Source organism: Rhodofomes roseus (assembly GCF_022264815.1).
Source record: "Rhodofomes roseus strain CIRM-BRFM 1785 chromosome Unknown C8Q71scaffold_18, whole genome shotgun sequence".
Lineage (NCBI taxonomy): Eukaryota > Fungi > Basidiomycota > Agaricomycetes > Polyporales > Fomitopsidaceae > Rhodofomes > Rhodofomes roseus.
The window spans coordinates 151693-169309 of NW_025952974.1; the positions used below are offsets into that span (position 1 = coordinate 151693).

Here is a 17617-nt window from a genome sequence, read left to right on the forward strand (position 1 = left end):
GACACAATGAGCTGGACCAACTGACCGGACGACCACTGCCACGTCTCGCATCGCGCCGACGACCCGCGCAAGACGGCGATCCACGACGTCGCCCCGTTGAGGAGCAACACCGCGCGCTGCTCTGACCTGCGTCAAGTCAGCTCTTCACCCGCCGAGGCCTCACCGCCACGCCGCACCACGACGACAGCCAGAGGTCGAAACATCAGCGACGAACACGGCACCGCGCGCAAGGCAAACGTCACTCACCGGTGGTCTCGCCATCCCACTCGCCGGCCACGCACACCATCGACGGAACGACCGCACGCGGAACGTGCGGCGAGGCGCGGTCGCGTCCCCAAGCGTTGTCCAGCCGGGTCACGGACCCACTCCCTGTGCAGTGCACTTGTCGACCTGCGCGCCGCTCGAGAAGAACAAAGACGGGGCACCATACCAGCGTCGTCACGACGACAGCACCCTCTTGCTGCGCGGCGCCGACACGGCGGAGTGTGCACGACCCACAGGGGAATGAAGGCGGGTTCGGTCAGGTGGACGTCACGAGCTAGGTCGCGGACGTACCGGTGTCGCGTCGCTATGCTACCTCGCACGCAGCGCCCGATGTCTAGTCAGTGGGGATGGACGTCAGTTCCGTGTAGTATGGAAACGTCAACGCAAGACACACCGGCATGCTACACAAGACCCGGACAGCATCGCAACGCAGGACCATGAAGGCACAGACCCCGGGTGGCGAGCGACGGGCGTGGAGAGGAGGCGAGGGCGAGAGGAGAATCACTGTGAGGAGCGGAGGGCTGCTGGACATCGGACGGACGTTGCGTTGGGGACGGTGTGGCGCGACGAGGAAAGGAAGAGATGCGCGCGGAGACGCGGGCGCGCTGACGAACATCGAGAGGATCCAGTCAACCGGTGACGCGCGGTTGGCGCAGGACGAGCACGGAGACAGACCAGGGCGAGGAGTGGACAGGGTGCATGCCGCCATAGGCATTGGACGGCGCGCGGCGATGCGGACGGGTGGCGCGGCGATGCACAGAGGACGGACACGAGAGAAGGAGGTACGCGCTGACGAATCTTGCAGGGCGCAGTTCGCGGAAGACGGCGCACTCATCAACAACCTGCGCACTCGACGAAGGCACGCGAGCACGGGCCATGGCCTGACCGTCGTCGCCCGTTCACATCGACGCCGACTCATCGGTGCAGAGCAAACGTGGCACATGCTAGAGTGAGTGCATCTGCCGAAGAAGTAGCGAGGATCAAGGCTGCACTTGGAAGTCTGGAGTCGGAGCAGGCCGTGCAAGAGCTACTGGGCAAAAATGCAAGGGCGATGCTCAGGTTACAACGACGACAACGTTGGCGACTCGGGGCGGAGAGCGGTGGATTTCGCGGATATCCTTGGGTCTCGGGGACCTCGTCGCGTGATGGTCTGCGAAGCCTCCTGGGCGATGCAGGCTGCAGCATGCCGGGCAGAGAAACGGTCAGCCGGCTGGTCACTACTGGAAACGACCGCTTTCGTCAAGCCGGACGAACGAGGACTGCTCGCAGATCCGGCAAGGAATGTCTGGGTCGATCGCAACGCGCAGCCGTTGTGTCCATTTCGGAGGGCGCGACGATCCCGCGCGAGGCGTGCACAACCTGCTCGTGCGCGGAGCGTCGACACGAAGTGCGCGGAAACCCGACTCGCTGTCTGCATGGACGACGAGCCGGCGCTGGTCGTCGACGGCATGCCTCTGCACGCGGTCGATGGGGCGCGCGGTCTGTCTACGGTAGGTACTGCTAATACTACCTAAACGAGCCTCAATGTAGTCGGGTACAGATGCCGCCAATATATCTGTTGAGAGCGGAGTATGAGTGTTGGTTAGAGTAGCTCAATGAGATGGACGCACTGGTAACGCCGTTTGGGGGCGCACTGTAAGAATCGGCGATGTATCACTACTAACTGGTCGTGTATTGTCCCTATGAGGCGGACGTGAGTTGTCCGCCGGGATCGCGCATACCCTGCTTGATATGCAACGCGCGTCGCGCGACCGTACTGTAGGCTACGCGGAAACGGGCGACGTTAGTGTTCGGTCATTGGACAAGGGGTGCCAGTGGTAACCAATACATACCGGGAATAGAGAGCAAGAACCGCGCTCGAACTTGAAGGCGGTTACTTGTTACCGGAAGTCATCCAAGGGTCTGGATAATACGATGTCAGTACCCGACCTTGCATCGCTAGACAGTGCTTACCTAGACATGGGTCATGATTATGTGACCGGGAGGGCGTCCAACAGCTTTTAGTATTCGGTAGTGCCATCTGCGCTACCGGCTACTGCTGTGAAACGTAGCGCCGGGATCGCGCATACCCTGCTTTGCTGGGATATACGAGGGAGTTCACGATGTCACGGTGTTTCGAAGACTCACGGTAATAACAATTCGCACGATACGAGGGATACGAATCGTAACCATGGGCGACTGATGCGCTGCCGGGCGTGCGACGTGTTCAGTCGCCGGTTGTACAACCTGCAAACCACGTCAATGATACATACAGATTCGTGCATACTAGTACCCTGCTTGACGAGGATATACGAGCGAGTTCACGAGGCTCATTGTGATCTGTTCCGCAGAGTTACATTCACACCATGAGCTATATGATACTGAGAGGGGCTCACCATACACGTTGGATATTAATTCATAATCGGGTACGTGGTGGATAGTTGACAGTGTCCAGGATTGCAATCCGCGCGGAAAGCCTGCGATAACATGTAGCGCCGGGATCGCGCATACCCTGCTTGACAAGCTCACAAACATAGCAAGACGTGTGAACTCCCTCGTATACTGTAGCATCAGTGTACAGTGACGACAGCACTGGTAGAGGCATACCTTGCCCGTATGTCATAAAGACAAAACGCGACTGGGAGCGTTAGCGTTCGCCACTGCTCTACAGCACCATTTCGGTACGCAGCGCCGAGATCGCGCATACCCTGCTCGGTTTGAATATACGAGCGAGTTCACGACTAGATGTCACTGTGTCGTGTGAGTAAAATCGGGTCAGCATGTCAATCATGTATACAGAGTACCGTACTTACTACTACCGGGCCCTTTAGTAGCTACGTTCTCGGAGCGATGTTATGCACACGGCCCGATATCGCGCTGCAGCACATAGTCATTAGTAAATCGTCTCATTAGCACATGATACTGAATGATCATATTGCTCACTAGGGTCAAATAATCACCCATTATTGACGTCCAAAGGGTCTAGTACAGAGCATCAATGCAACGGTAGCAGCACGATCAAAGTTCGTACCGAACAGGTTGCAGACGGTTGCCGTAGCGTCGCGTTACAACGAACTGCCTTCCAGGTAGGATGGGATCCGGAGTCGAGTTCAATCAAGAGGCTGCGAGTGGTGATGCTCCCCAGGCATTATTTATATACGCCAGAGCGGCCTGCACTTACGTGTGCGATGGTCCGTGCGCACACGCCGAAACTACAGCGCCGACACGCGTCTCTGACTACCATCAAAATGCAACCGCTTGCACGTCTGGCTTCCCACTGGCGGTGTCCAATGACGGCAAAAGCGGGCTGCACTCTCCCGGAAGTTGTCAGGCGACTTTGCAATCGCCGAACAATAACACATCTTCGCAGGTTGCAAGGAAAATACATCAGACATGAGCGCCTTGATTGGCGCGTGTGCGGGGGAAGGGCGACAGGATGTTCGCCAGCTGCTCTTACCTATAGGACTTATTCTGAACGGCAAACACGAGCTCTCGCAATAGACGGCTGTCCGCGAGCAGAGCGGCTGGGAATGAGGCATATGTTTCAGCACAAGGGTCCTGTATTGGGTCGAAAACCCCATCAAGTCCCACTGAGACTGGCTGGGAGCCAGCCACGGAAGCAGAGCAGGAAAACGGGCAAACCGAGCAAGAGCGCGTAGACGCCGGTAGCCACAGCGGTCGAGAGCCTCGTGTTCACAGATCGCGCACACGATCTCTGGTCCCGCGGTCCCGCGCTTCCTCTCTACCTACCTCCACGTCCAGCCAGTGTCCAGCCACGACCACTCTCTCCGCCGCTCACTCGGACTGTGTATGAAGCGGGTGAATGCCGCGGACCCAGCTGACCTTGCAGAATATCTTGTTAGCATCCATATAGTGAGCTCAAGACGGCCTTCAAGCTGGCTGACGGATTTGAGTTCTCAGTTCACTGATTCCTAGTATGGTGTCTCGCAGCCACCGGCGTTCACATAAGCCCAGTTGCCATGCCTCGCGTTGGGCAAAGCACTGTCATTAGTGGAGGCTGATGACAGTGCTTCGCTCCCGGGCCCCGGAGAATCCGCCAAATTTGTACTCACCATGACTACCCTGATCAGCAACCGGAGGGTTATCGGACCCTCGAATCTCTGACAGAATTGGGTGCCACCCAATTTTATCAGCAATTCGAGGGTCTGCAATGCCCAACGTAGGGCTGATATTCACTGTAAGAGTGGTCTTAGAGAGATGGAACCTTGAGGCATTCCACTACCTTAGAGAATCCGTGAGCCTACAACAATGAGTCACACCACCGATCAGCCGCTTCGCGAAGCCAGCGACACCTATGAGACTGTTGCAACTGTCACAGCCGCACTTTGCAAAGTGGCAACGGTGATAGGTGAGCGCTAGTAGGTAAGCGAAGTCTGATGATGTCTGGATCTCGACAACACCAACAAACACTACAGCTCACTAGGGACATGGCTCTGTCGTGCAAGTTCAACACATACAGCATGCCAAATGGTACGGGTGAGTAGTATTCAACCTTTGAGGTGATATCATGAACTTACCAGATGTATGTGACTGCTGCGGAGGCTGTCGAGCCACCGCAACGATGATGCTTGAGAGGCATTGAACCGGTAAGCAGCATTGCTTTCTTAAGTAATCTACACGCAGTTTGAATGATGACCGGTGACCCTCGCAGCTCTCGGTGGACGAGCAAACATGTCGCAAGATTCCACTCAGCACTGGCAAGCACAGCGCGGGCGAGTAAGGATTAGGATGTCTTTGTATTGACGGACAATCTGCGCCCGGTCAGCACGCTGAACAGTGCGGTCGACGTTCAAAGAACACCGATCCACAGCCTCGGCCCGCGACGTAAAGCTTCTACCTGGACGCCCGGGCATGACCGTACTGGATACACCGCAGTCCCAAGATAGTCTGGTTCCGCATGGCACTGGAGGAATTGCGGGACTAGTACAGACGAATAGCATGGTAGGTAAGTCAGACCGCACGCACTGCACTTCGATCTCTACTGACCTGTAGCCCGTCCAGTGCGTCGTACATTCACAATCAGGTGACCACGGATACGACCAGAGGATCCGGGACGCGGGGCTGGGACACACCTCAGACCGGGCGTATTGTTGTACAGCACCAATGGCCGCACTTTCAACAGACCGGGCAACCTGCCGAGCGAAGGGACAGGTGTGTCGAGTTGTCGGAGTCGGTGAGTCACTGCTCTGCTGACGGCTGTTGATTCCTGCTCAATGAATGTGCAGCACGCCGACTAGCGTGCCAGACGAGCTCAAGTGCGATGGTTGACACCGGTACGGGAGGTCGTCACGAGGCCGTCAGGCGGACGAGTTGAGTATTGGGCCTCCAGAGGCCGCCTGGTGGTTGCGAGCTCGTTGCGGGACGGTGAGGGTGCACGAATGTTCCAGCACAAACCATCTGGACCGTGCATGAGGGCATGCACTGCAAGCGAGCGCGATTACTCTCGCGAGTGGCAGTCACGTACTAGCTCGTATCGCAAGAGCAGGTGAGTACACTCGCAAGAATGCGATGGGGCAGTCTACCGACCTCTCACCGACTGGTTTCGACATTTGCTGATATTTTATCGCCAGAATCGCGGTGTCTCGGTATGCAAAGTCTTGACAAACCTGATTGAGGCGAGAAGCCGGTCCGGTACGACGCGGAATGTGACGGACACCGGCTGGATCTTGTGTAAGGACCTGCTTTGCGAGCGGGCGCGAGACATCAGGGCGAGCACGAGACGTCGAAGTGCGGCACCGCACGTTCGCGCCGCAAAAGCGAGTGAGTACGTTTCTTGCAAACACGGTGAAGGAAGCTACTTACAGACGTGCTAAAGATGCTCATATGTCGTCAATGCCCATAGGCGGTACGGTACTGTCATCTGACAGTCGTGCTGCCTGTGAGCTGACTCGTGCTGATATCTGCTCACCCGGTGTATGCTCGCTAGGGCAACAGCACGTCGGGGGATACGTCCGGGAACAGAAAGCTGCAAGCCTGCGCATCTGGCTTGCGAGTGTGGCTACAAGCAGATGGGCATAGCTCGGGGCGTGATTGTAGCGAAGACCGGTCAAATTCTACGTGACGCCTCGCGCTGCAAGCGGACATCTGGTGAGCGGGACATGCTCGAGCGCGGTGTTCGCAGTACAGCGGGAAGCGAGCGACCTTCGCACACACGCAAAAGAGTAAGTACCTGTTCGTGGGAGTGCTGGTAAGTCATTATGCTGATTCGCGAATGTTTGCTCTCATTCAGTACCTAGGGCGATAGTGCTGCGCGTGCTGCGTCTCGGTACACGAAGGCAAGACGAAGGTGTTTGGATCTACGAACTTGGTTCGGGTGACGGCTGGAGGCCCGCGCTGCGAACGGACGCGAATTCCGTGAGCTACATGTCGAGGTGGTGTTCGCGGGCAAGTGCATTCGCGCCACTGAGCTGCTTGCTAATCGACCGGCGACCTGTAGTGATTGTGGAGGGTGATTCTGGCGGTGAGTCATCTTGCTGATTCGTGTTGGGTTTTCCTCATTCGGTGCTAGGGCGACCGTGTGCGATGCTTGCCTCTCCATACGCAACTTCGTCCGGACTTGTTCCGGGTGTTGACGGCGCGAGGGTATATTGGAAATCGCGAAGTCGGCCCGGTGGGACGAAGACTGGCCGGATTCTGTGCTACGCACTGCAAGTGGATGCATCAGCGAGCGGTGCGTAGCGAGCGCGGTGTGCGTAGCAGTGAGTGACTGCACTCGCGCAAACCCGTAGAGAAGGACGCTGACCTTCTCAGAGGCCCGGAATAGAGGCCGCACTCGTCCGGTCTGTACTTGCGAGGACAACTGCGTGCGAGGTCTTCGCGGCGCGGAACGTCACTACGGGGCGTTCTCGAGAACTGACAGCATAGGTTGAGCCGTGAGCTCGAACCGGGGCGAGGAAGTGCGGCGGGTTCAGGAGGCATTCGGGCGAGCGTTTGCGTTGCGGATACTGTGCAGGATCGCGTCTGAGAGAGGGGCGAAGGGCCATTAGTGCGCAGAGTAGCGTTAGAGTACGATGTGCTCTGTTTCCCTCGAAATACCCCTTTGTTGCGTCTGCGGAGTCCATATCTTGCGTCCCTTACACAATGCACGCGCCTCCATGTCCTCTACCCTAACATAAACGCACCTCTGTGTCCTCTATACCCTAATATCCACGCAGACTCACGCATTATCGACGGTCCCTCTCCGTCCTCCCATTCGCCCGCTAGTCCTCGTCGCGACGCAACCGTCCCGCCAACGTTCCCGAGCGCCTCCAGCCAGTCCTGCTTCGCTCATCTCGAGGACCAGCTGCCAGCACAAATGCCTCACGAGAAGCCGGACAGGGAATCGCGGAGGTAGAACGGCGTCAGTACGTGTGGAGCAACATCCGCACACGCGGCCTGGGAGCGTCCACTGCGAGCCACTGCGATAGAAACAGGTAATCGCAGCAACCAGGCTGGCTCGCAAAACAGATGGATCGGGCGATATGTTCCTTGCTCGCCGTCAGGCAGCTAGACCGCAAGGGGACGCTACGACTTGAACCGGTACCACACGTGTCCCGACGACCCACAGACGTATAAGAGAGACGTCCGCAGACCGTGTCTCCCCAGTCCCAGACTACCCACCGCACCTCACAAGCACCCGCCTCAACACACCCCTCACAATGTTCACCGTAAGCAAGCCGTACCTCTCCAGCGAGAGACGTGCTCACCAGGGTCCGCAGAACGTCGCCGTCCCCGTCAACAACGCCAACTGCGGCGTGACCAGCTGCAGCTGCGGCGAGGCGTACGTCGCACTCTCGCTCCACGTCGCACCGCCTTACGCTGACCCGGGTCGTTGACAGCTGCCAGTGCAAGCCCACCGAGTGCAAGTGCTGAACGCCGTCGGTCCTGTTGCGCCAGCCAGCCTTGCACGGGCCGCTTCCCTTCTGCGGCGAGGAGAGGGACGGGAGTCCGGCTGTCTAGTAGCAGCGTGTAACGGTTTGGCCGCGATGGGCGCGACGCCGCGCAGGGGAATCCGCATTTGTTGTAAAATCGATCGTGTTCGAATGGGAAGATGTAGCGTTCCTTGAGCAAATGCGGCGGCGACCTGGGCTTGGTGAGATTTGAAGGGCTTGATGCTTCAAGTTGAGACGGCATCGAGCTTGTACTTCGCGTGGATGTTCATTGGCCACCGGTCGCCGGCTAAGCGTATCCGTCGACCTGTACCATAGTGCCAATGAGCCGTACCCACCCGTGTTGTGTGCGTGAGGTTGTACTGCAACCACATCCGCGCGAGTTGGAAGTCAAGAACATACGTGGGCGCTCGACGCTCGACTTGCTTCCTGCCCGCACGTGCGCTTGATACACTTTGACCACGACGAGGCCCTCTCGCTCGACATCCAGCCCCCATCTCCTCTACAAGCTATCGCACAAGCTCTCACAGCGTACTTGCGCCACGAGCTACGCGCATAGATGCGGCCAACTCGTTGCTGGAGACTGCTCGGTGCGGCTGAGCCCGACTTGAGTGGGATGGGGTGAGGTGCTCGGTATGCAGATCTGAGACTACTCTACTCGACCTCCATACTTACTGCTCGCCTCCTACAAGTGACCGTGACATTCTAGGAGGTTAGTAAGGTTCAACACGTCCGCGATACCAGATCCACGCATGGTCTGTGAACGCCTATACAGCGTGCGCCGTTTCGTCATGCCATTCAGCGCAACCGCCAACGAGGCGGTATCTGCAACCACGCCGGAGCGCGGTGGATTGGCGTGGGGCTGCGACCACACAGACGATCCGTGGTGGCAGCGTTGTTTGTGGTTCGAGGCCGAGCGTGGTGTCGCATCGGTGTGCACCGAGGCTCTGCGATTCCGAAGACACCGTGAGTACATCAGTCCTTGCGGGTTCGTTGTCTTATCTATCCCAGCACGTACCCCTGGACGCTGCGGACATGGAGACATGGAGAGAGCATAGGCTGGGGTTAGGGTCGGGCCCATGACCTCAAAGGCACGCACCTGGTCTATTTATACCTCCGCCCGCTCTTTCTCCTCGACGCCCACCATGACCTCGCTCCCCCTCCACGAAGCAGACATGAAGCCCAAGCAGTCCATCACCGCCACAAACCTCCCCGCCCACACCCAGGACCCCGCCGTCGTCGCCGCCTCGCTCAACAAGCTCGTCGACCAGTCCGCGCAGCACGCCGACGTCCGCCACGGCATCCACGCGCCCATGCACAGGCTCGCCGAGCTCCCCTTCGTCCACAAGCTCATCCCCGGCCTCGAGAGGCTCGCCACGGAGGCCCATGTCGGCAACTATGTCATCGATCGCAAGACCGGCCAGCGGTTCTGGGAGAGCATGCCCATCTACCCGAGGTGCGTCGCGTCGTCGTCGAGTCGTCTGGTGTGCTGAGTCGCGCGCGACATAGACTCGGCATGCACTTGCTGTTCTACGGCGGCGAGCAGCGCAAGATCCTTCATAACAAAAGCATCGAGTCCATCCTCGAAGAGCTGTCCGTCCGGGTGCGTATTCACGTCCCACACCACCATCCTTCCCCGCCTTTGACTGACCCCGCACCCGCAGCAAGGCCGCATCTACGACTCGCCCGAGTCCGTCAAGAGCATCCCCTCGTTCATCGAGACGTACACCATCGCACTCGACGAGCTCCTCGAGCCCGACCCAACAAAGTACCCCACCATGAACGAGTTCTTCTACCGCCGGCTCAAGCCCGCCGCGCGCCCGGTCGAGAACGCAGACATCCCCGGCGCGATATGCAGCGCGGCGGACTGCCGGCTCGTCGTCTACCCCTCGGTCGACCTCGCGAAGAAGTTCTGGTGCGTCCGCACGTTCCCCTCATCCCCATCGTCCCACTAATTGTCGCGTACCTTGGACAGGATCAAGGGCAACGAGTTCACGATCCCGCACCTCCTCGGGGTCCCGCCCGACTCCGCGCAGGCGCGCGCATTCGAGGGCGCGGCCGTCGCGGCCTTCCGGCTCGCCCCCGCGGACTACCACCGCTTCCACAGCCCGCTCGACGGCACCGTCGGCGAGATCACCGACATCCCCGGGCAGTACTACACCGGTGCGCGCCGCAGTACCCCTACCGTTCCGCGCTGGGAGCGACTCGGAGACTGAGACTGACTGGGTGGGCGCAGTGAACCCGCAGGCGGTGAACGAGCCCGGGTTCGACGTGTTCACGGCGAACAAGCGCGCCGTGCTCTACCTCACGCACGCCGCGTCTGGGAAGCAGGTCGCGTTCGTCGCCATCGGCGCCATGCTCGTGCGTCCCCTCCCTCCCCTCATGTCGTAGCTCCGCACGCTGACGCACGCCGCGCACGGGCAGGTCGGCTCGATCAGGTGGACGGGCGGCGCGCGGAAGGGGGGCGCCGTCGCGCGGGGCGACGAGCTCGGGCACTTCGCGTACGGCGGGAGCACCGTCGTGTGTCTCTTCCCCGCGGGCCTCGTCGCGTTCGACGAGGACCTCGTGAGGAACTCGAGCGGGGAGGAGCTGGTGGAGACGTATGTGAAGGTGCGTTCGCAGACGGGGCGCGTGAGCGTATGGCGGGGGTTCAATGCGGTGCTGATTTGCGTGGTGGATGTAGGTTGGGCAGTCCGTTGCGAAGGTGAACCTGTAGAGGGTTGCGAGCGCCGAGAGAAGATTGGACTCGGACTGCTGGTCGGTGTAGGATTATGGACGGACGGTCCACGGACGGACGAAAGAACGAATGCTGGAATGTAGGAACCGCTGAAGGTGAAGACATACCGGAATGTAAACGCTTGTTCTCTGGCGATTTCGGGAGAGTCGCCTGAGCGCCCGGGAAGCTGGCTATCAATACCAGTATGAGATGACGGTAGGTCGAGGACGGTGAGTGTCCAAGTCCAGCGCCATTCCGTCGCGCGAGCGACATCGAACCCAGGAAATGCTGGCGACGGTGAACGGTGGGCGAAGAGCTCTGTATTTATCAGCCGGTGCGTGTTCTGTGCTGTGTGATGTCGTGTGCGGAGTGACTGACTCTGAGGTCGACGGTCAGGTTCAGAGCGGATAATGTGATCGTCAAAGGCGCTGGTGTTCCCTTCGCGGAGGACTCCTGGCGCACGGTCACCATCAACCCGTCTCAACACGACATTCGCCGACATTCTACCTGTCACCTTCGGCCAGAAATGCACGCGATGCCTCGTGAGGCTGACGATGCCACCGCCGACGATCTGACATTGCACACACTGACGGCCCCGTCGTCGCCCAACAGCACGGGCGTTCTGCCTCCTTAGTGGACACACGGAGACGTCAGACGTAAAGCGCTGTTATTTCGATTGTAGGTGACTCGTTCCTTAGCTATCGCGCAAGCCAACTCCGCTCCGCGGCCTGTACTGAAGTCGAAGATCGGTCGTGTGGGATGACTCGCATGCGGCATCGTGCGCTGGCATGCGATCCGAACGTAGGTGAGTTTGGCTCCGCGAGCGACTCGGGTGGGTGTGGGAGGTGGGGGTGGGGGCGGCACGGGAGCTGCGGTCGGCAAGAACTTGAAGAAGTCCAAGCTTGGGCACCATGCGCGCTCCTGGCAGCGCGCGCCTGTGGCGATGGCCGCCAGTCAAGACCGCATGCACATGCGCCGCGCAACTAAACATACAGTACGGTGAGCTCGGCATCCATGCGAATAGGTCAAATACGGAACACGTACAGTGCCCTACTGGCGTCGCGCGCAGCCAGCATGCAAGTTGCGTGTACGGCACACCCCTTCCGGTTCATTATTATCTGCATTGGATGTACGGTGGACGGAGACTGCCAGAGGGAGCGGGGCCTGTGTACTGGACGTCGTACAGGAGGTCCGGCGCGTCACTTCGGACTCGGACGTGCTCCCGTAGAGAAGTGGCAGTGGGCCATCGTCCTCAGACTCTAGTCGAGGCTGGGGGAAGAATAATCAGCTCGGACGACTCGTCAAGCAAGTCCGCGCTTTGGCAGACTCACCGGTCTCCGGTTTGGGTGAGCTCATGGGAGGGGAGGAAGCTGGGCAAACACCGTACCACCGAGCCGCTTTTATGCGCGGAATACCAGCGCCCGGGCGGCCCTAAGGCCTCAGGACGTTACACGTACCCCGACGACGCATTAGTAACATCCCGACTGCAATATGTACATACTGGCCACGGCAAGGACTTTGAAGACCGTGTCGCCGGCGTGTCGAACGCCTTTCAGCGGGACATCCTGACAGCGGCTGTGCAGGCTGTGCGCCTCCGAGTGTAACGATCGCAATATATGGCAATATATCATAGGGCGGCAGGTTTGTAAGCTCGTAGTATGCAGTATATTGATGCCCTGTCATGTTCCGTGGATCGCGGACGACGTGCTAAATGTCTGTATTGACATAGTGCATGTGGTAGTCTGTACAACCAAGACTTGGCTTGTCGCGCTGGATGGGCGATCACTGGGCGATCATACAGTCGTTTGGAGTGGACGTCACCGAACTGTTTCAGTTTTAGAGGTCCATGCGATGGGATGCGATTTACGGTCTGATGCTCGACGTGGACCCCCCTCCTCCTCCTCCATCTCCATGCTTCCCGGATCTGCGACAACGAATCCGAGACACTCCGAGACATGGCCGGGCGGAAGTTGTAGCAGCGTTCGCGACCGTGACGCTCGTAGTACCCGCAGTCCCAAGTGGTGACATACGTGATATATTGAGTGAACAAAGCGAACATGAAAGAAGACCCGATATGTACAACGCCGGAACGACGCGTATGTTTGGAACTTGTAAACATGCCGCTCACTAACAATACATGTCATCTTGGTCGCCAAATGCTAACAACGTGCAAGCCCTGTCAGGGAGTTCAAGTACAAGTACTAGTACACTGTCAAGATCTCAACAAAACCGGTCCCCGAATCACTGGTACGTCAAGCTGCTCAGACTTTGCCAAAGCCTACACAGCCAACACCAATCAGCCTCTCGACTCACGTCTATGAACATGAAGTAGTACTTACGCGCATCGCTCCAGGAGCGCCGGGTCCGTCGTCGTCGTGTTCACGACGGGCTCGCCCGCGGCGGTGACGTTGAACAACATCTCCGTCGTGCCGTTCTGCCAGACGTCCCACTCCGGCTTGAGGTCCGTGAAAAACTTGTCGTTCGGGTTCAGAGAGCGCGCAACGGAGAGGAAGGACTGCGAGAAGGAGGTTATGAGATCTGAGTTATTGTAAACGGGCGGGTTCGAGCTGGGTGAGTGGTCAGTCAGCGACGATGTGAGGGCGAAGGGGAGGTTTGAGCGTACGTTGGAAAGTAGTATTGGATATCCTGGCCGTGGTGAGCCGGCGGGACTGCGAACTCGCCCTGTCGAGACCGGTTCGTGAGTATTGTTCGCGTTGTGATACAGGCTGTCACAAACCTTGTAGGCGTTGTCCCCGAAGGCCTCCATCAGCAGGTAGGTTGGGCATATGAAGATCGCTGGCGCTTCCCGTCAGACAGTCCCTTCGACATCTACAGGATGACCGCTCACATTCTCCCTGAACCGCAATAGCCTGCGCCGACGCATTCGTCAACTCCGGAGCGCTCTCGTACGCCTGCACAATCGCCTGCACGGTCGTCTCGTTGATCAACGGGAACAACTCCGTGACGTAGTTCGTAAGGTTCGTCGGGGGCGTCACCGAGTTGACGAAGTTCCAGCCCTCGTACGAGTTCGTAACGGCCAGGAGCATCTCCTATGCACAGAATCAGCACCTTCACGGGTTAGGGGTATGAGTAAGGGGGCGTACGCCGTTGACGCGCCGCCGCTCGAGGGTGACGGTGGGCCGCTCGACGATGAAGGTACCGTCAATAACGGGGACGAAGACGAACGTGCCGAAGAAACCCGCGAGGTTGATCGCATAGTTCGCGGCCTGCAGGGTGGAAGCATCGGCGGCGCGCAGGCATGCGAGGGCGTCGGTTGCGTTGGTACAGCTAAGATATCCAAGTTCAGCTAACAGCCCTGTGTTACGTGCATCTGCTCTGTAACTCACTTGGTTTGTGCGATTGTCTCGGAGAAGAGTGCCTGAGGCGTGGGGTAGTCAGCGAGGTGAGGTTTGTCAAGTCGAGTGTAAGAAACATACCTCGGGGATGGTGTCGTTATAGTAATACTGGAAGGGCAAGAACGTCGAGCTGGTCAACGCAGCGCGGAAGAGCGGAGGCTCTGTCTCTCCTCCATGCGCCACGATGTGCTGCAGGACAGATCCAGCACCTGCGCGAGCTATTCAGTCGCTGTTCAAACCACTGCAAAGCAACACCGACCAGCTGATTCGCCCCATATGGTGACCTGTGCTGGGTCACCGCCGAAGGACGCGATCTGACGTATCAATCAGCACCACGTTCGCTAACCATGCGTGGAAACACGACTCACATTCTCCTGCACCCACTGCAAGGCGAAGTTCTGGTCGACTGTCATCAACGAAGTCAGAAATACATTCAACAGGCGCTCGACTCCACATCGCACTCACGGAGACCCGCGTTCAGTGAGCCGTTCGCCTTTACCTCGGAGCCTGGGAGGAAACCGAGGATACCCAGTCTGTATTGAATTGTCACGGTGATGACGCCGTAGTCAGACTCTTTGACAAGGTCTTGGCCGGTGTAGATGCTTGCTGATCCAGCGAGGTATCTGCGTGAGATGTTGTTAGTCCTCTGAGCTGGAGGTAGAGTGGGAGTTGTGGCTTACCCTCCACCGTGTATCCAGACGAGGACGGGAAGGCCTGCGCCCGGCTGCAGCTGTCCCGGGGTGTAGATGCTGTAAATCACGAATGTGAAGTCATTTGAACGCGATGCAATGAAGATAACGCTCGCACTTCAGGAACAAACAGTCTTCGTCTTGAGTCAGTGTCACGGCCCTCTTTTCCAAGGTCGACGTCGCCCTGTATGGATTCGTGCTCGAGTTCCCTGACGTTGCCTGGTAGCACTGGTTCGGCAGAGCTGTCGCTTGTTGTACGCCCGTAGTGGTCGTCGGCGTCTGCGGTGCCTGGAAACGGAGATCCCCTGACAAACGTACTGGTAAGCACCGACAGTGTACCTAAGCAGCTGTACTCACCAGTCGGGGCTTGCGCATAACGAACGCCATAGAAGTATGAGATGTTCGCATCGTAATCAAACGTGCCCTGGTACTGAGCATATCCGAGGTCCACCACAGGGGTCGAGACGTTGGCCCATCGACCCTCCAGTGATGCACTTGGAAAAGCCGAGATGAGTTTCGCGAGCACAAGAACCTGTATCACGTTTGCAAGCATCGCGAGCATAGAAGGCGGTGGTCCGGAGTCCCTTCCTGCGAAAGCAAAGGGGAGGAGGGTTGGTTCATCGCGCGAGATTTAAATACGTCCCCGACGTGGTGTTCACAGGTTGATCACACCCCGCACGTCGTGACTGAGCGAACGGGGACACACGCCGTCGGAAAGGAGACGACCGTCAGGTGGGCAGACCATGTCTGGGAGCATGAGACTCACCGCACATCGAAGGCCTGCACCAACGGCAATCCCGGATATAACGGGCCGCCCGTAGGCCACGTCGAGACTCAATTGAATTGGGTCAACTCGATCTTGGAGGTCAAAACATAATCTCTGCTAGACCGCATCTGTTGAAGCGATGCACATGTGTATTCTAGAGGCGCCCACTGCGCTGATGGTGTAGAATCAACAACCTTGTCCGCGACAGAATGCTTGGGCCTCGTACTGCCTCCGAACCGTCAAAGGCTGACGAACACCGTCTTGAGAAGCAAAGCTCAGAAATATCGCAACTCGATATTTCCCCGCGACGGATCGGCCTATGTACATCAGGGGCGGCACATGTGTCGTATTCACAAGACCGCATCCTCGGTCACAAGCACAGACACATACCATTTGCCAAAGCACCAGGCTGTTCCAATGTTTGGCCGTTGCTCGGGCACCAGCGTCACATTGGCCACCGCCTGGTGCTGGTAGTTGCTCCTGTAAATACGGCTGCATCGCGGCTCATCCAGGGGTATAACCACATTCAATCCAATGACTTGGCTAGGAGCATGAAGCTGACGTAGTTGAGCAAGTGATGTGTGCGGTCGTCTTTGCCGAAGCCCTTCCCAGTGGCGGCTGCGGATTGGTAAGTCTAAGGCCTCGAACATTGGTCGTGGGCAGCAGAAGAGACGAAACATCCCTCTCTGTGCTGGTGAAATTTACATCCGCACCGGGGCACTCTTATGAGCCTTTACAATTTCGAGGCGAAAGCGACGAAGAATAAGTAGAGTATGCGTGTTGATGCGCTAGAAAAGAGGTCATCCGATGGGTTTCGTGTGCCGGTCGCCTTTGGGTATGACTCACTGTGAGATACATGATGTCAGACCCGGTCCTCTAAGACGTCATGGATGCACAGGTAAACCAAAGTTGCCATACCGACCACGCTGGCTTCAAGTCTAGGACAAACTTATCCGTTGTGTTCAGCGCGCGCACGACGGACAGGAAAGACTTGATCAGCGCCGAGTTGTTGTATGTTGGCTGGAACCCGCTGCGACGCAGAATATCAGATGCTAGCCTGTACTGTCGGAAGAAGGTGTAGCTTACGTGGGGAAGTGATACTCAAGATCTTCGGCGTGCCATCCGGGTGGGATCGCGAATTCGCCCTGTAGTGGAGTGTACAGTTCGTCGGTCAGTCGGATGAGCCAAAGGGGCTATAAACTAACCTTGTATGCCCTATCGCCAAATGCGGACATGAGGAGGTACGTTGGACAAATGAAGATCGCTGGGGCTGAGAGTAAGAAGATAGCCTCAAAGGGGTATACAGGCACGTACATTCTCCCATCACGGCGACCGCCTGCGACAGCGTAGTAGTAAGCACCTTGTCGTCGGTGTACATTTGAACAATGCTCTGCACGCTCGTCTGGTCGAGCAGCGGGAACAGCTCCGTAACATACTCCGTAAGGCTAGGCGGAGGCGAGGCGCTGTCCACGAATATCTAGCCCTCGAGCGAATTCGTGACGGAGAGCAGTACCTCCTAGCAAACCGTCAGTTGTGCGATCGCGCATGAATGCGGATCGCTCAGCCCATTGACGCGCTTTCGTTCCAGCGTCACGGTGGGGCGCTCGACGATGAAGGAGCCGTCGACGACGGGAACGAAGACGAAGGTTGCGAAGAAAGCGGAAAGTCTTATTCGCGAGTTGGCTGCTTCCAGGACAGAGACATCGACTTTGCGGAGACACTCGAGCTTGTCTGAGGTGTCGGAACGCCTTGTAACGCCACGTCGATGAGTATCTGGAAGGCAGTAGCTCATACGACATGTTCGAGGTACTCACTGTGTCTGCTTGACAGTCTCAGAGAACATCACCTGCGTCATCCAAGGTCATCAGTACCTGAGTACAGATTGTTACCCGAATGGACGTTTACCTCTGGGATCGGATCGTCGTAAATGGCAAGCGCATGTCAACAATGAATTGGTA

At 57.9% G+C, this 17617-nt stretch overlaps 5 protein-coding genes across 5 annotated transcripts; 1 reads left to right on the forward strand and 4 right to left on the reverse strand.

The window, feature by feature from the left end:
* Positions 1-513: 513 nt before the first annotated feature.
* On the reverse strand, positions 514-1376 carry C8Q71DRAFT_182313 (uncharacterized protein). The gene has a single exon (XM_047916818.1). The coding sequence runs from the start codon at positions 1205-1207 to the stop codon at positions 599-601; it is 609 nt and encodes a 202-aa protein (XP_047776165.1). The 5' UTR covers positions 1208-1376; the 3' UTR covers positions 514-598.
* A 597-nt stretch (positions 1377-1973) lies between these two features.
* On the reverse strand, positions 1974-2943 carry C8Q71DRAFT_773324 (uncharacterized protein). Its single transcript, XM_047924456.1, has 7 exons — positions 2851-2943; positions 2640-2793; positions 2517-2583; positions 2392-2450; positions 2218-2337; positions 2097-2166; positions 1974-2027 (listed from the first exon to the last, which is right to left on the reverse strand). Exons 2-5 carry the CDS (start codon positions 2776-2778, stop codon positions 2297-2299), a joined length of 306 nt encoding a protein of 101 aa, XP_047776166.1. The 5' UTR covers positions 2779-2793; positions 2851-2943; the 3' UTR covers positions 1974-2027; positions 2097-2166; positions 2218-2296.
* Positions 2944-9277: 6334 nt separating this feature from the next.
* Positions 9278-10848, forward strand: C8Q71DRAFT_860221 (phosphatidylserine decarboxylase-domain-containing protein; the record flags this gene model as incomplete). The annotated part of the gene is made up of 7 exons (XM_047927768.1): positions 9278-9588; positions 9642-9735; positions 9797-10047; positions 10108-10295; positions 10369-10493; positions 10557-10742; positions 10816-10848. 7 exons carry the CDS (start codon positions 9278-9280, stop codon positions 10846-10848), a joined length of 1188 nt encoding a protein of 395 aa, XP_047776167.1.
* A 2133-nt stretch (positions 10849-12981) lies between these two features.
* Positions 12982-15674, reverse strand: C8Q71DRAFT_182571 (Alpha/Beta hydrolase protein). The gene is made up of 15 exons (XM_047916819.1): positions 15660-15674; positions 15251-15579; positions 15012-15198; positions 14885-14953; positions 14670-14827; positions 14573-14610; positions 14464-14518; positions 14286-14413; positions 14196-14227; positions 13953-14136; positions 13697-13898; positions 13586-13644; positions 13472-13530; positions 13188-13415; positions 12982-13126 (listed from the first exon to the last, which is right to left on the reverse strand). Exons 2-15 carry the CDS (start codon positions 15453-15455, stop codon positions 13090-13092), a joined length of 1641 nt encoding a protein of 546 aa, XP_047776168.1. The 5' UTR covers positions 15456-15579; positions 15660-15674; the 3' UTR covers positions 12982-13089.
* Positions 15675-16535: 861 nt separating this feature from the next.
* On the reverse strand, positions 16536-17514 carry C8Q71DRAFT_860223 (uncharacterized protein; the record flags this gene model as incomplete). Its single annotated transcript, XM_047927769.1, has 6 exons — positions 16536-16689; positions 16746-16804; positions 16865-16923; positions 16974-17136; positions 17185-17407; positions 17474-17514. 6 exons carry the CDS (start codon positions 17512-17514, stop codon positions 16536-16538), a joined length of 699 nt encoding a protein of 232 aa, XP_047776169.1.
* Between the last annotated feature and the right edge of the window lie 103 nt (positions 17515-17617).

Coding starts and splice junctions, on each gene's coding strand:
- C8Q71DRAFT_182571 (XM_047916819.1), bottom strand. CDS start 15,455: ATGCTCGCGATGCTTGCAAACGTGATACAGGTTCTTGTGCTCGCGAAA. Junction 15,199..15,250: donor TTATGCGCAAGCCCCGACTG/GTGAGTACAGCT, acceptor TACGTTTGTCAG/GGGATCTCCGTTTCCAGGCA. Junction 13,127..13,187: donor GCGCTCCTGGAGCGATGCGC/GTAAGTACTACT, acceptor TTGGCTGTGTAG/GCTTTGGCAAAGTCTGAGCA.
- C8Q71DRAFT_773324 (XM_047924456.1), bottom strand. CDS start 2,778: ATGTTTGTGAGCTTGTCAAGCAGGGTATGCGCGATCCCGGCGCTACAT. Junction 2,451..2,516: donor GTACTAGTATGCACGAATCT/GTATGTATCATT, acceptor CACGCCCGGCAG/CGCATCAGTCGCCCATGGTT. Junction 2,338..2,391: donor TCGTGCGAATTGTTATTACC/GTGAGTCTTCGA, acceptor ATCCCAGCAAAG/CAGGGTATGCGCGATCCCGG.
- C8Q71DRAFT_182313 (XM_047916818.1), bottom strand. CDS start 1,207: ATGTGCCACGTTTGCTCTGCACCGATGAGTCGGCGTCGATGTGAACGG.